We start from the raw sequence: 18,558 nt of genomic DNA, 5'->3' as shown, positions 1-18,558 counted from the left end.
TTGGTTGGGGTCCGCGTGACTATTGTAACCAGTGGTTGGAGACTGTGGGTGACATGGCTCAGAATCGATCACAATGGCGTCGGTGTATACACTCCTTGTCTTCCCTTAAACTAAGAGATTAAAATCGCTTCATTTATTTCTTTCTATGAACTAATTCTTTCTTCCTGTACTATATCCTTATATGCAATCTTTCTTTTATATATTACCACCTCTGAATTAACTACTTTTATGAATTCGGTGTCCATCTTGTTGTGTTAATGAGGTATGGCAATTTGGACCGGTGCATATATGTGCCTGGTCCTATGTTGTAGCTGACTAACTGACTGAGGTTATGGAAAAGCCAGGGGTGACCAAACTAAGGAATACCATTAGTCCACAAAGTCATCAAGTACCGGTCTGAGCCGCTCTAACAGATCAAAATTGTCTGATTGGTGTGTGCAGAATAACTGTGAACAATGGTTAGGAACCTTACGTGATAGCTTAGAATCGGTTATGGTAGTTCAAATCCATCTATTCGATATCTTTCCTTAAGTGTTGATCTTTATATACTATTCTGTGAATTCATTCCGAATTTCCAAAGCATATTTCCTATGTTTAACCTACTTAATGTTATCTTGATCCTTTTGATGTTCATCCTGTTAATTTCATCTCTATATTGATATGATGTGAAAACTTAAGCCGGTGGACATTTGTTCTAGGTTATACGTTGATGATGACCGACTTAGTGTAGTGTTTTCAACTATTTGAACGTGGTAATCTTGTTTGTCTACTGTGAAAATCTATCTTATAAGTAGAATACTGGTTTATTAAAACCTTTGCTTAATGGACAGACCGCTTGAAAATAATTTTACCAAAAATAGTAAACTGTAGGATCGCGGTTAAAATCTCAGTGTTGACTCCATTAAAATATCATAAATAAGCAGTATCCTCACTTAAATTTCTTATTTTATAGACGGGAACAGTTTAAAATGGGTTGCACTGAAATCAAAATACTGTCTTCTTGTGGGTTGATTTACTGAACCAACACTACAGATAAGCTGTATGTAACCGGTATTAAGTTAGACTCTAGTCATCTTCATAAAATAACGACACCAGCAACGCTAATCTCTTTTTGTCATGTTATTTGATAGAACATTGTATTTATATATGTAGTCGATAAACGTTAATCGCCCACGAACCTTCAGAATCGCTTTAAAAACTTTTCTTAGTCCCCTAAATTCTGTGTTGTTTCTATCAATAGACCTTTATTTGCATTTATTATGAACTGTTTGAGATGGTTATTTTTAGTCTTTGAGAACTATGCTTCAGACTATATCTTGTAGCTTTCAATGTCCAAATCCTGTGTCGAATAAATTAATAGAACAACTCTATGTTAACCAACTACTTGTTGTTGATATGTTTTACATGTTAAACACGCTTTTCCATGTAACTCTTCCAGCCAGTCTTATCATATGTCAAAGCAAGCTGGTGTAAAAGAAAAGAATAATAATAAAGTAATTTGAATTGAACTACAAAGGTATTAATTTAAGATATCTGTACTTATATTGTATCAACTTGGATCCTCCTAAATTCTAATCTCCTGAATTCTCCTTATCTCTTTTTTTTCTCTTTCCAAATTTATTTCACTGTATTATACTCCTTGAATAACATCTTCAAACCCTAATGTTTTCGATGACTGCTTATACTCTTACTACCTCTACCACTACAGGATTCGAATCTATAACTGCATCTCTGTGCTAATGTGGTATGGCAACTCGAACTGATGTACGTACGTACGAATTTCTACATTGTTACTGACTGACTGACAACTTGGATCAATACATATATATGGCAGGTTCTACGTTGCTTATGTCTGGTTGACTTATAAGAAGATATAATTATTGCTAAAGCTGTTTACTTGCGTTTAAGTCAAATAAATTGACATTGAGGCAAAGACTATGTATCCACAATTTAAATGTGATCTTAGTTTACAATGTACCACGTTGAATACATACTTTAAATTCACGAACTCACTAGTAAACAATATCCACTATACTCGATTCAGTAGCATAGAATCCATAACTTTTTACAGCATACTCTACAATATGTTTTTAAATGACTGATGACTGACTAGTGGGATGCATTCATCTTATTGATTACGAAAGAAACAGATATTAGGTGATTGAAGTCAATTGGAAAGAATTCCAGAACTTAGGCTTCATACTAGTTGATAATCATCAGGAAAACATCTTTATTTCTTGTTTGATCATTGTTTTTTTATGAAAGATTGCTAATCTCGAGTGATAATGCTATGATGAATTACAAAAGTATGTGTTCAGATGAAGTGTTATTGGTTCAATCTCAAAACGTCGACTTTAAGGTCTTGAACATGTATTACATATGTTAACTGGGCGCTTACCAAATGCTAGCGGGACATAGATTGGATTAAAGCGTGCTCGGTGCATGATTGCGTTGATGCATGTTGATCGGGCAATTCTTACGCAATCAGCGCTAGTCATTACTTGGAGAACACTCTAGAAATCTCATGTAAAAACTATAAATATACTAACGTTTTTCCTATTGTGCTTCTTACTTTCATATAACCTTGTTATTTGGTATGTGCTTTTTCCTATTCAACCGTGTTCTGATTTGGGGACTTGTCGAGTGAATTAGTGTCCGAGAATACTAAGCAACAGGAATAACTGCGTCGTAATAAGAGAGAATTATAACACCAAGTGACATTATTTGTAGACAGTGCAAACAACGGAGAAGTGTCTAACTTATGGCATGACGCTATACTGTGAAAGATAGCTGTGAAGAGCTGCCATCTGTCGCTTCATCAAGACTCCCAGTCATGGAGATTGTACAGCTCAATAATTGGAGACATCAGATATTACTCAGAGTAGAAGCCAGGAATGATCCTGAATTAGTTATGCATTAAGATCTTCGTAACAGTAGTCTTTCTTAGGCAATATTTTCCAACTCAACTGTCCATTTATTTATAGATCATGTGACTTTTACACCATTATCAAATTGTTCGTGTGACTTTTGGACGCTTAACTGTACCAGGAGTTTTGCGTACTATCAAGAACAAAAAGCTATAACTTTGTGGAAACTAATACTCCTTATGGGATTGGAACTCATGGCACATTGACCCAAAACTATCTTCCAATTGCCTCCAAATATTTGCACTATCAAAAAATAGTTTATAAGACATTGAGCCACTAATAATATTTCTCATAATTCACCTTGTTCGTTGGAATTCGATCAACAAAGAAATAAATGGTCATGATATTGATTACTGCTTAGTGATCAGTCAGTGTAAAGTAATAAGTGCATTGTTTTGTTCCTTTTCTTCTCTTCATCAATAAACTCTACACTGAATGGATCATATATGAGGGGTGGAAGTTCTATTCAATTTAAATTCAATTCTACTTAATTTTGCTTTTTCTCACCACAAAAACACATTCGAACCTTATGGGCATTGAACTGTCCAATTTTTTTTCTGAAAGGAGTTGGTAGATATTGTTTATTTTACCTACTGAAACCTCATAATTTATACATCTATATACTAAAGACACCTATCTCCTTATAAATATACATCTACCAATAATAATTCGAACTGTAAAAGAACATCTGAATCTAATTAAATTTCATATCCCATACTCTTTCTCACTGTATACAAATCTGGTTCATAGTTCTATGTTGTTACTGCTGTTTTGATTAAGATAATGAACTTATTATTTTTCCAATGATAGATAGGCTGTATATCAGAAATTTGATCTGATGAAAGAGAGAAAAACAATCTAGATTTTCACGATGTATCTAGTACATTCATGTGACTACCTTCGAGATTTTTCATTATTAATAGAAATGATACAAATTGACTTATATCTATGGGAATTATGACTTACCAGCTAGTGTACCTGTATTCGAGACTCCAACCCAGTAACGCTTACTTCGAACTCCATCGCACTATCCACTTAGCAACCGAGTCCTGATAGCCACTCGCTTGTGCAGTAGGGTGAATCCTAAATTCATTTGGTATTTTCTGTTTGTATCTTTCCATTGAAGTTTAGGACTGCAATTGATCAGTCTCTTATTGACATATGTGCATTCTGTGTGGATCGTCTCGATACTGCCTTTGGTCACAAACACTATAAACAAAAATGGGTGGTGGATAGCAGTGGGTTCGAGCTTGAAGTAAACGGTACTGAGTTCAGATCCTGGAGTTATACGAATTATTTATAAGGCAATCAAACACTAACAGTTTAACTAGATATGACAATAAGAAATGAATAATTTTCAATTCAAGGTTAGCAGCACTACACTGTATTATGGCATAATCATAACTGAAATAATTATTTACCACAATTTTTAATGGATACTATTGTTATAACGGTTGTTTTTACACGTATGGGACTTTAATTTACCTTAGACGAATATCTACACTAGATCCCCTTCCAGTGTCTATTCTACAGGACGTCAACACAACTCAGATCAAGAACACGTGATTAGCCTCACTAGAACGTAAACATACTTCCACACCAAAACCCGGCACAATCCAACAACAATGAACAATCAATGATAATAATTATAAGGAAAGGGGAATATATAACTTATCTGACACCTGTCAGACTGTCTACATGTATGACTAAGCAGACAACCAATTCTAATCATTCTCGCTCACATATCAACTATTTTATGTGATCAAATCCATTTTCAAATTATGTACAGTGATCTATGTCACCGACTGCTTATTATGTTCTTTATCATGTCGATAATTCATTGCAGTGAATAATAATTTCGAGATAATTTCAAGTTCCGAAACACCAAGTTTTGATGGGTCTGTTATAAAGTTGCTAACATAGAAATTACCTTCAAATATATTTCTTACTGTATACATACTGTTTCAGTTCCACCATTGGATGTAACCGTTAATGCATACATATTCTATAATTTAGTTTTCAAAATACATATGATTACCAATTATTAATATTTTGAGTTTTATCATAATTTGAGATCTGAAGCTGAGCCAGTAAAAACTAGACAACTGTTTTGTCCTAATTCAGGGTTTATGACTGCGTATAAGATATAGGAATAAAAAATCTTTAGGGGTCACTATAAGCGTTATAACATTTGTAAATAAGTATTGTTGAGAAATCTCGAATGTTTAGGAAGTAACTGTCTAGGGCTCCTTGGTTTGTAGTCAAAAGCATTATAAGCAAATATGGATGGTGGCTAGCACTATTTGAAGCGAACTGTTCTGGGTTCGAGTCTCCAAGTGAACATCAACTCTGGGATGGAGGTACATCCAGTTGACGAGTCCTAAATAGGACGAAACGCGTGTCCTGGATTCCACTGCTAGCCATCATCTATCTTTGCTTATAATGCTTATGACTTAAAGCAATATCGAGACAATCCTCACAGGATGCACATATACCAATAAAAAACTGGTCAGTTGAAGTCCTAACCATCAATGGGAAAATTCAAGCAAACAATACCAAATGGATTTCTTTTAACTGGTGTTAAGGTTGTATCATAGAGATAATTGCATTTTATTACTCTGATTTCGTGCCACAAACAAAAGTACCGGCCAGATAGTATTAGTAACGACTATTAAAAGTCTTTAATTGTTTCGTGTATTGAAGAAAACCTCTGGTTGTCAAATGTTCTGAAATTCGTATGATCTACGCCCCTCTATTACTATCTCTGTGATATTCCGATGTGGTTGTTAAATTTTCACTGCAGATGGCCAATGAAACAGATTTCGATAAATAAACAAGTGTCTCCGTAACAGAATATTTCTATTAATGTATCTTAGGTGAAGAACTCCAAACAACATACAATCTCTTAATTTATGTCAACAATAAAAGTCTAACTGTCTCCTGTCATTTATTAAAAAATGACTTTAACATTTTCACTTATCACATATCTATAGTCTTCACGTTTCATATATTGTTTAATAAATGCCAGCTCTCGAGTATCTATGAAATTAAATCATGTGCCCTGATTTTCAATAAAAAATAACAATTTTGTCAATGGAGAACCGCCCAGAAATGATCTAAATTTCCTAGCTTACGAGAAATATACTGATTTCGACTTTGTGGCCCACATACAATCAGATTGTTCAGACATATTGGTTTCTAAACAAAAATCTCATTTGGCTCTTAAGAATATTTCCATATCACTTTTTCATTCTCCTGTCTTTTGTAACAAACTCCGCCTGGAGCCCCTCTGGGGCTACTGCCGGTCCCAAGCTCGGATAAAAGAGGAGGGATGTGCATGGGGTTAGTGACTCCATCCCGTAGAAAACCAATTCGCTAAAAAAACGCTAACCAGAAAAAATAATTTAAACCCTGCCCTGGGAGTTAGGAGGTCTTCATTTAGAAGAGTTAAGACGCCTCATGGTGAAAGCCAAGTCCCTTCGGAAGTCACGAGGCTGATGCTCGAACAATGAGGGAGACCGGGAGAGTCATCCAAATTACTGTAGAAATGAAAAGATACAACCTGAAGGTGCTTGGAATCAGTGAAACACATTGGACGCACGTTGGACAAAAAAGACTAGCTCCAGCCGAGCTGCTGCTATACTTCGACCATGAAGAAGAAAATGCTCCACATACACAAGAATTTGGACTGATGCTTTCCAAACAAACAGAAAAATCACTCATAGGATAGTAATCTCATAGACCCAGGATCATCAAAGCCTCCTTCAAAACAAAGAAAAAGGGCATTACAACGGACGTCATCCAATGCTGCGCGCCTGCCAACGACTACGATGAAGACGTTAAAGATCAATTCTACGATAAGCTGCAGTCAATCGCTGAGAAATGCCTAACCAAGGACCTGACCATTCTGATGGGAGGTTTGAATGGACAACACCGGATATGAAGACATCATGAGAGGACACGAACTGGGAGAAAGAGACGAGAATGGTGTGAGATTCGCAAACCTATCTGCCTTCAATAAACTGGTCATAGGCGGCACTATATTTCCACATAAACACATACACAAAACCACATGGACTTCACCGGATCACACTACATAGAACCAAATTGATCATATCTGCACCAACAAAAAGTTCAGGAGGATGATGGAGGATGTGAGAACCAAGAGGGGGGTTGATATAGTATCTGATCATCACTTGCTGGTCGCCAATATGAAGCACTGGACAACGGGGTGGACATCACAAGAGTTTAATACGGCTTTTCTCCGGGATACTGACAAACTCAACAAATTCAAAATAGGCCTCAGCAATGAGTTCCAGGTCTTTCATTATCTACTCAATGGAGGAGGAACTACTATGGAGAACAAATGGAAGGGGAAGATCTAGCAATGACGGTGGAAAAGGCTGTAAGAGAAGGAAACATAAGACAATTGCATGACACAACAAAGAAACTCGGTGGAAATTATCGTAAACCAGAACGACTACTGAAAAGCAAGGAAGGCAAAGTAATCATCAACATTGAAGAACAGCGAAACATGTGGGTAGAGCACTTAAAGAAACTCTTGAATCGACCAACCCCATTGAACCCACCCAACATCGAAGCAGCACCCACGAACCTCCCAATCGATGTTGGCCTACCAACAGTTGAAGAGATCAGCATAGCCATCAGACGAATCAAGAGTGGCAAAGCAGCAGGACCAGACAACATTTCAGCAGAGGCACTGAAAGCAGGTGTAGCAGTAATTGCAAAGATACTCCACATTCTCTTCAGCAAGATTTGGGATGAAGAACAAGTACCAACAGACGGGAAAGAAGGACTTCTGATCAAAATACCGAAGAAAGGAGATCTCAGCAATTGTGATAACTACAGGGGCATCACTCTTCTCTCAACGCCGGGAAAAGTCTTCAACAGGGTATTGTTAAACAGATTGAAAGACTCCGTAGATGCCCAACTTCGAGACCAACAGGCTGGATTCCGTAGGGATCGATCGTGTACAGATCAAATCGCGACACTACGAATCATTTTGGAACAATCAACTGAATGAAATGCATCACTATACATAAACTTCATTGATACGAAGAAGCAAATATTTATAATTATGTCTCTTCACTTCATGTGTGAGATAAGTTGTTACTTTGGCATATAGAGCTGTACGGATACAAATTTATAGATATTCATCAAACAATTGATTAGAGTTGACTAAGTGTATAAAAATAAAACTATTGATTGTTTCATATTCTACAAAATTTTAGTGTTCGGAAGTGCTTTGGGAAAAATTATGCCTATATAACTTAGTTCACAAGAACAGGTAGTGTTAGATGCACATTGTGTTGATCGCATAGCCGTACCAGAAGTAACCGTCAAAATGATCTACATAGTTAGAAAATCTGGTTTCAAAAATGACAAACTGGAAAACTAAACGCAACAGAAGCGTCAATAATTCGTTTCATGGCAAAATACATTTTTAAGAATTTGGTATGCTAGAAGCTAAACTATCCATAATTTCCTAAGGTCTAAAATTCTACCTAAATACACATAAATATTGTGTATAAATGATCCTTCTGATTCTCAAAAGGTTGTTCACACGAGTCGAAATTTCTCCAGTACTCATTTAAAATCAAACACATCGTCAATATACTCTTTACATTATAAGAAATTTTCAGATTTCTTAAGTATAAATCAACGATTACAGTGTGAATCTGCCTAAGCGTTCCTGTAAATATCCATGTTTTTCTGATTTATGTTTTAGCTACTTAATTAATTACAGTAGTATATACTAAAATGTCCCCCTAGCCAATCATTTTACAGTAGTTATTGACCAATCATCTATCTGTATTTCATAATATATTCCTTAACCTGGCTTGTAACGATCAGTTGTTACCTTTCCTCTTTGGGAATGTCAGCTACTGCTAGTATCACTGCACCGGTTCAATTATGTCGAAGGTTGTTTGGTGAACCTGTATCATGTATGCGTATTCAGCAAACTTTGGAGACAATTATACGTAAAGATTTAGACCGTTTCCAAAATAAATGGAACTTTCAACCACCCAATATTGTATTAGAGAACAAAATTCGGAAACCACTTTCTGTACATCAATTACATAGTGAAAATTTACGGAAAAATTCTACAAATGAATTCATTTTAGAACCTGTCCAATCACCTCCAAGTTTCTATATAAAATCTCCGCGTAAATTAAAAGCATTTCGACGTCTTCCAGTGTCAGTAGCGCAAAAAACACGCATGGAACTCTATAAAAAGTCTACAAATAGTGAACTCAGAAATTTCACTTATTCGTTTAATTCATTATATAACCTATCTAATACTGATACTTTACTAAATGATAATCAAAAATCTGAAATGAACTTTCCTTCAACGACAGAGTCAACTATCTCAATAACTCTGAATCAACCATCGCCAACATCATCATCAACACCATACAAATTCGGCAACATATCACAAGTTACTGAAAAGTTATCAGAAATAACAACGACAACATTACCTGTGAATCCAATTATTATCCGTTCAGATAATAATAGTAACAATACAATGTTACCATCAAGTTCGAATCCCTGTTCTCAACATTCAGTTAAACTGATAAAACCTGATCGATTAAGTTTAAAGAAATCTGGGCCTAAAGTAACAGGTAATTCAATAATTCTTCTAGAATTGTATTATACTTATCTAATTTTTTTTCGGTTAATCACCTTAAAATAATATCGGAAATCAATGTGCTTTGTTGGTCTAGTCACTTTCCTCCTACCTTTCTTTTTCTAATTGGCTAACTAGTAAAATTTATTTTTAAAAAATAGCTGATATTAACACTAGTGTTCCTGTATATTTAGTAAATTGTTGTAAAAAATTTTAGTTTATGAACACGGAATTATAAGATCATTAAAACTAATTTATAGTTCTGTATTATTCATATGTCTTTATTTCAATCCACTATGTGGAAACTTACTGTGAAAATATCTCAAACATCAACTAGAAAAACCTTGAAATTCAAGAGTGTTGAACAGTTGTTTCAGTAGAGTTTGATAATAAATGAAAACTAACTCTGTATTGAATAAAGATGGTCGACAGTGTGAATAATTACTAAGTAAAAAATAATGCATGATTTCCAAGTTCTAAGTATGACAGTAATACTCACTGGTTTATGCACTTGTTTTCACAAACTTAATTTGATTACACATTAAAACTGAAATTGATTCACTGTTGTACCATCATTTGCTACGAATGATACATTTACTATGATTCATAGACTTGTATATAAACTTGTGATTAGACGGTGGTTGGAGGTAGTCGACACGAAACCCTGGGCCTTGACACGCATGACATTGATCACCACCCAGTGATCAATCAATTGTGATATAAACTTGTATTAGATAGTTGGGATTGGATTTAAATTTTTCACTACTTAACTCTTCCTAATGATGAACTTATTTCTATTGTTATCCAATTTTTATCTCTATTAGTGATAAACTTAAAAATTCACAATTCTGAACTAAATATTTAAATTAATTGTAGAATTCACTCGATTTCGCTAATGATTGGTATTTAATTTTCCTTAAAAAATACAATTATCCAATTACTTTTGATTATGATTGTATCACTTAAAATCATTTTTCTTATTGAAATCATGAGCAATATTGAAAACTTGGTCGTACTGGATGAGGATTTTATCCTAGTACGAAACTCCTCCACAGTGTTCATCCACGAATCCGCATGCAGAAATTGAATCCAGAAATGTCTGTCTCGCACACGAAATCCACATTAAAATGAAACGGCCGTTCAGTGCTTTCAGGTTTCCAATGATGGTTTAACTTAGATTGATTCATGATCTCAATGAAATCCAACAGTTTTTACAACCCCTTACTCACAATTATTTTTAAATTATATTTAATAGTTTTATTCAAGGTAGACGTTATAATTGTTATGAATTATTTACTAGAATGGTAATTGGATACGATTTAATAATGATAATTTTGTACAGTTACTTAACAAGAAGATTAATAATATCAGTGTATATTATGATATAATGACTGTGAATACCATAAAATGCTACTTATTCAAAATACATTAGTCAAATAGAATAATGTAAGCGACATTCGAAAGCTACCACAATTCTTAGCACTTATAAATATCCCTTAAATTTGTCTGTAATTCATATAATAGTTTATTGATATTTTCAGAATAACAAAAAAAATGTATAACCAAACATTGCTGAAGAGTCCCACAATAGGATGAAACGACCGTTCAGTGCTTCCAGGTTTTACATGATGGTCTAGCTTCAACTGACTCGTGATATTAACCATTGAAATTACTATAATATCCACAAAACCCATCTGAAATTTACATTAGTTGAGTTTAAAATGACATGTAAACAAAACAGATAGATCGGTATTAACTATTCACAAAATGATGTTATCAGTTAAAAATTATTAAATGAATTCGCCTTGTTTTACCAAGTTCTTTTAACTAATATTGGTAAAATTTAATTGATTCATATTATTTAATAATAATCCAATGTGTAATAGTTTAGATTACCAGAAAGACTGAAGACCTTTAATTCAATCTGTCTTTGTAAATTTAATAATGCGATATATTTATTATTTACTTTAACTTCAAAAAAAGATCAAATCCCGGGATCATTTGATAATTTTAAACAAAACGTAAGGAACAATAGAACTAAGAGAATAGAAATAAATTCATACAATTACAGGAAATCATAACAGTTTAGTGTAAATATAGTTAGAGAATCTAAATGACATGGCTCAGGTGTATTCAGTCTTTGTTTTTCCTCAAATTCTGAGATTCTAAATATCTCATAACTTTTTTTCGTGTATTCATTTCGTGTGGAATCATATCTTTGTTACTTAATCTTGTCCCTTACCCCTTATACTGTTACTATTTCTAGTATTATAGGATTCAGTCTGACAATTTCATATATATGTGTTAATGTGATTATGGAAATTTAAATCAATCAACATACGTACCAGGTTCTATGTTGTAATTGACCAACTGATTGAAATATGTTTTAGTTTTAGAAAAAAAGCTTGAAATAGTCTAGTAGTAAAAATTCACAATCAGACAGAAAATACTGTATTATTTTCATTATGTATACCTTGAACTCTGGACAAATATTAAATTTCATTAGTTGAAATCATGAGTCAATTGAAGCTAGACCATCATGGAAAAATTGAAAGCACTGGATGACCGTTTCGTCTTAGTCTGGGACTTCTCAGCAGGGCGCATCCACGAACCCCCCCCGCGAGACTCGAACCGAGGACCTATCAGTCTCGTGCACGAGCGCTTAACCATTAGACCACTGAGTTGGCATCCAACAGTGTTAATGTCTAACTTCAACATACTAGGACGAAACGGCCGTCCAATGCTTCCAGGTTTCCCATGATGGTCTAGCTTCAATTGACTCGTGATTTCAACTAGTGAAATTTCTAAAATCTCCACAAAAACCCCTTCTCAAAATATTGAATTGTATAGACTACTTTTTTTGGCTTACTTATACCTATAGTCTTGTCTTATATAACATCTAAACAACGAAACTGAACGCTTCAATAATGTACTCTTTGTTTATTTTTCATATGGATTGAATATTAACAATTTTTCCAACAGTTATGTTCAAAATAAATTCTCGTATAAAATTTAAGAGTTAACCTTCTGACATCATGTTATTAATAGTAGTCAATTTAACAAACAGTTTAATTTAAGAAGATAAATAAAGCTTAGATTTTGTACAACTACAGTTAAATAGGATACAAATAAGAAAGAAGAAAATACCGAATGACATTACACACATTGTAGTTAATATTTTAATTCAGCTTGTTGGTCATATTCATCACAGGTCGATCTCAGTTCAGATGCTACTGAAAATCGATGAGCAGCGGACAATTATTTATTCATAATATCAGATTAGTGGGGATGCAGATGAGCACTGCTAAGGAACCCGATATTGTTTTAAACATTTGATAATGATCGAATAGTTTCTTCTTTAATGACTTGATAATGATATAGGAATAATATTTTCTTTTTTCCACGCTTATTTTACAGATTATTTTGCTGTTAAGCGACGACGACAATCTATGAAGTAATTCATAGTTTTCAGAAAGAAACAAAAACAATAAAGGTAAATTTTATTTTATTTTACTCTTTCCTTTAAATGTTAAGTACATGTTCAAGTATAAACCTATTATTAATTGTTAGTTTCATGATGAAATTGTACACTTGACAGGTCATTTTTGAACTCCAAACTGTTTATTTTTTTAAAAGGGTTGAAAAACCCAACCAGTACTTGACACTTATTTCATTTTAGTTTGATATTCTGTGTACCTACTACCTGGCACTGAATTCAGTTTATATTCTTCAGTGGTAAGAATCGATGGTCAAGAAACCAATGGTAATTATCCGATGTCGTTCAGGAAATTCTGACAGAAAATGTTGGCATCATTTATTGAGTTGTAGTTCCAGTAATGCATATCCAACACAATAAGCAAAACTGAAAACTTGAACGATTTAATCTTGGTTCTTGAAATTTCAAAAAATCTCTTTGATTATCAGTCTGAGATGGAAGAAGTAGATAGGACAAATTAATATCACAGTTATCTTTAACCATACATTAAACCCTAAATTAGACCAACTCTTAGACTATGGAAATAGGCTAAGGTGTCCATTTTCATTTTATAGGTCAAAAGACCTCTCTGTTGTAGCCCCTAACCCATGAACTCGATCAAACATATCCACTTGCTTCTTGAGTCTTATATCCCAAATTCAGTCTCACATACATCGTGTGTAATATTCTGAATGCACCTTTATCCAAGATCCGGAATCTTACAAACAAACTACCGAGGAAATCCAAAAGCCCTTGGTAGTGGTTACATTACACATTCCTATGGTTCAGCCACTTAGTGCATTCTAATCATCCTCTGATAGGTCTCCGCATTCTGATACCATTTGTAAACAACAGGATAGATAACTTTGCTAATACATATTAACGTTTATATAGAGTATGGAACAACAATGCAGAACTTCCTCATTTCATTGTAAACTCAATTACTTTATACGCCAGTACGATTTAAAATTAAACAGCCCGTATTTCTAAATTCGGCCTATTTTATGATACAGTCTAACAATAATCATCCAGCGTGATGCAATTGAAATGCACTAGTCACTATTTCTCACAAAAAATACATGATTATTGTGAAGAAATAAATTTTCATAGAATTAGTTATATACTTGAAGTCAGCTTGAATGTTTGTAAAATGGATACTTCCTTTTTGTTATGATACATTCAGGAGATTTTCTGCTTGCTTTACAAGTTAGATTATCATCAAGGTCATAACCTGGAAACACTTCATCCGTTATTTCTTTATTTTGCCCCCAAATACCCTCCATACCACTAGCTATTAGAAGAAACATATTTTTTATGACTCATTCATCTTAACAATAAAGACAGATGCATAGTTAGATTTCCTTTGTGTATATATTCGTGATTAAACTTGCCCCCCTGCCAATTTGAAATAGTTGATTGGCAGAAATAGAGGATCGTGCCTGTTTTTGTATATTTCAGTCCTTATTAATTAAAGGACTATGTTTAATAGGAATTAACCTTCCTCATTTCTCTTGTATATGTTCATTCCATATGGTGGTAATTTTCTTTTTCACATATTTATCCATCTGGTTTTTATGTTTTCCTAATTAAATTGACTGTTTATTCTCCCTCTTATTATTTGTATTGTGCATATATGTGTTTCTGTGTATCAAAACATATTCGCATAGATTACAGACAAATGATTTCTTAAAAGTATAGAACTTCTCTGCACAAACACACACACACACACACAATATCCCTTTGTATTCAAATATGGTTTATATTATATTATTTGCTTGCACGTGTTCTTAACTGACATGTGGGATAAAAACAGAACAGGATGTGTTCAATACACATAACACTAAGAAAGCATATTTTTCTTCAAATAACCCTTTATATTGATTGAGAATACTCGAGAAATATAGTAGCAATAATAATAAAGTGGAAATACATATAATTATTTTTAAGGCAAACATTTCAGAAACGGAAAAAATTAAAAAAAAATGAAACGACACATTGAAACTTAACGGTCTAATTTCGTATGTGTCTTCAGTATGTTGTTTAAGTCTTACAAGTTAGACTCAGATACTGTCTACAGTATATAAATGAAGGATACAAACAGAATAGAATTAGCTTTGTTGATTGTTTTCTGTTTATCAGAAGAAAAAAAACAGTCTAACTTAGAGTTTAAAAACAATGAATTTACGAGCAATTAGTCGGGTTTCAGGTGAGATTGTTTAGGGAATTCTCATATAAGGTGCCAATTACGAGTGGCGTCCCTATTAGATACCTACCATCATCAATACTAGTCTGATCTATCATAAACATGTTCATTTGCATCTGACTTGTTTAATTAAATCGGAACTGTTGACAAAGTTCGTCTAAATGCCTTGCACGAAAATATCAGAAATCTGAAGCTTTAAAAGTTATATGTACTGATTTCTGATTTAATAATAAACAATAAGTCATTGTAGGCATAGTAAATATCTAGTTTCCAGGTATTATTGGAACTTTATCCTCACACTGAGTTGAAACATCAGTTAAGTAGTACTCATGTTAGATACAACGATTTCCGAACACTGAATAAGTCAGTTGATAAGAATAAGTTTATATATATATACTATGGTTAACTTCACAGTCCATAGTCAATAATACTCATTAACAAAGTTAGTAGGCATCTTATTCGTTTAGACATGAAAATATGATGATTAAAAATCATATATAATATCATAGATTTGTGAAATAATGAAAAGATGTTCCAAACTTGAACAGAACAAAATATCCAGCTGATGTCGATTAGTTCATGATGAAAACTATCCTGTAACTACAATTCTTCCTACAGATCACATCTATGTCATTTAAAAACTTATTTTCTGAGTTGTAGAGAATGAATGATCAATTAAACAACTGTTGTTAATTAATAGTAATAAACATGATAATAATACTATTGGTAATGGAAACTATACACATTTACTCAATATAAATATATACCAGTAACATCGATAATCAATATCTACTAGTTATATATTTGTTAACTTGTAAACATGTTATTAGTAAACATTCTCTTATTTTTACCAATCTAAATAATAATATTTTAGTTGCTATGCTGAAATTTTTGTTCGTTTATTAATTGAATTTTTATACAAGTAACTAAGATGAATCATCACGGCATATATATATATATATATATATATATATATATATATATAGGTTGTAGGTTAGTCTTATTTTCGTCACGGTCAAGGTTACAAAGTATTCTCTATACAACTTGCCTTTATCCGTATTTATTCAACCATTCTTAGTATTTTCAATAAAAGTAGTTTCTTTGTCTGCTATAAGTTTATATTTCATCCAAGTTAATAGTTATTTAAATCAAGAAAATATATGTATATCTATTTACTTAGTTTATATATATATATATATATATATATATATATATATATATATATATATATATATCATTAGCCTATTTATCTAACAATATTTAAGAGTTTGTTTTGAGACCTGATGGTCTTGAGTTCGTTCCTTGTGGTGAGTCATAAGTGTGCGCTATTAAGAAGTCCTATATTAGGGTGAAATAGCTATCGAATGTTCCATTGTTTTCAATGGTATTAGCCTAGCTGAGATCAATCTATTGTTGTGAATATCACTTAGAAATTATTATGTTGTTAAACTTTTATACAGTTTTTCTTATTGACTAAAACAAGAACAATGAACGTAGAAGAATGATGTGAATCTCTTTTATTTCTTGGTTTCCCATCATTTGTTTACAACCTAAACATAATAGTATCAATCATTCGTTTTTTTTCACTAGGATAATCAGATATTCTATCTCTTATAGTTCTTCCATATTTATTGGACCTTTTATAAATTTTCATTGATGATATAATGATATGAAGTGATGATCCTAATAGGTGGTATGATGCTTGACACAAAATCAAAGATCCTGTCATATATCATATGGGGAGGAGGTCATGTAGTTCATACATTGTTGATGAATCCTTGAACTAAAACAAAACACTTGTCTAATGTCTCTTGAATCTTTACCCAAATAACCTGACTATTATACCATTAAAACAAAATACATAAAACTATCTTGTTGGGCGATGCTATATTTTTATTTTCTTTAATAAATGAATGACTATGAATAGTAGTATTATTATGCATTAATTTTTCTCCCGTTTTCTTTTTCAACTTTCTTTCAGAAGATCAATTCGTTGAATAATGAGAATGCATTTGAAAAATTGGATAATAACTTTTTTTTCAATGATTTAATGGAACAATCATTAAATAATTAAAAAAACACAAAAAACTACATTGTTTAACACAACGCAGATTTATTTATTTCTATCCCCCATTTCCTCACTTATTCCCCTTAAATATACTCTGTGAATTAAGTCTCCCTTCCCCTCCTCTTTATTCTCAATTATTCATCGTTTTTTTTTCTTATTCTAACTCTATTTTAAGTTATGTTAAACAATACAGATTTTATTATGTACCATTATTATAATTATTATTGCCAATAATATTATTAAAATTATGTTTATAAATTGGTTGTTTCTTCTTTTTTTGTTAATCAATTACAGACTGGTTTATAGAAAATATATACTACATTACACCAATCAATCATTGCCGGTCAACTAATGACTAATTGTCTGCTGTTATCTAGAACTAATCAAACTTTATCGATCAAATTAACTATATGTTCGTTAACTCAATCGATATTATGTAGTTAATTTTGTTTCATTTCAGCTATTGGCATTTTATTCGTAGAAACATCTGAATAGGTAAACTATAATCTAACTATAGTAATTGAGTAGGTTATCAAGTAGTTGATAATTACAATTGTGGAATTAATTCTGTAGTGTGGAAACGAAGGAGCAATCAAGTCTGAGACAATTGATTGACAATTCACAAATGAAGTATTTACTGTATGGTTTTCAGATTTTACTAATAGATTATGTAATTTTGTATTCAAATACATTTGGTTGTCCTCATTTGTGTTCACGTTCACGACAATTCTACCATAAAGTTGAGTGATAGTACTATTAAGAATTACCTAATAATTGTGAAGCCACTTTTCAGACGACAATTAGAGTCTGCAAAAATATCAAAAGTATTTCTCCAAAGGTATAATGAATATGATAAAAATATATATATTAGTCTTAAAAAGATTATTTTCAGTTGCCGATATCATTATAAAAGAAATAGAATCTCATTCATCTAAGTACAGATAGGATTCTTGTTCCATCCTTTTCATACTTATAAATCGTTTTATGGAAAATTCTTTATTGACTAATCTTAACCTCACAGTATATTTAGATCAATCGCACAGAAACTAATTTAGATCCTGTTTCTGACGATACCATACATAATACTGAAGAAATCAATTAATGATAATAGAATAAACAACTTAAGAATTAATACTGAACGAGTGAGATCATCGAAGTGTAGTACCATGGTCGCATATTTTTCCGATTACCACTGGTACTATTATTACCTCTACTATTACCAGATTTAGCCTGACA

The 18,558-nt window shown here is 32.7% G+C and overlaps 1 protein-coding gene across 1 annotated transcript; it reads left to right on the top strand.

The window, feature by feature from the left end:
* The first annotated feature begins 8,610 nt into the window (after positions 1 to 8,610).
* On the top strand, positions 8,611 to 18,236 carry MS3_00003927 (uncharacterized protein). Its single transcript, XM_051211802.1, has 4 exons — positions 8,611 to 9,571; positions 12,994 to 13,069; positions 17,236 to 17,817; positions 17,851 to 18,236. Exons 1-2 carry the CDS (start codon positions 8,824 to 8,826, stop codon positions 13,032 to 13,034), a joined length of 789 nt encoding a protein of 262 aa, XP_051071903.1. The 5' UTR covers positions 8,611 to 8,823; the 3' UTR covers positions 13,035 to 13,069; positions 17,236 to 17,817; positions 17,851 to 18,236.
* The last annotated feature ends 322 nt before the right edge of the window (positions 18,237 to 18,558 follow it).

This window comes from Schistosoma haematobium, chromosome ZW, assembly GCF_000699445.3.
Source record: "Schistosoma haematobium chromosome ZW, whole genome shotgun sequence".
Taxonomy (NCBI): domain Eukaryota; kingdom Metazoa; phylum Platyhelminthes; class Trematoda; order Strigeidida; family Schistosomatidae; genus Schistosoma; species Schistosoma haematobium.
Note: the sequence above shows the minus strand (reverse complement) of the source record. Positions and strands in the feature narration are given on the sequence as shown.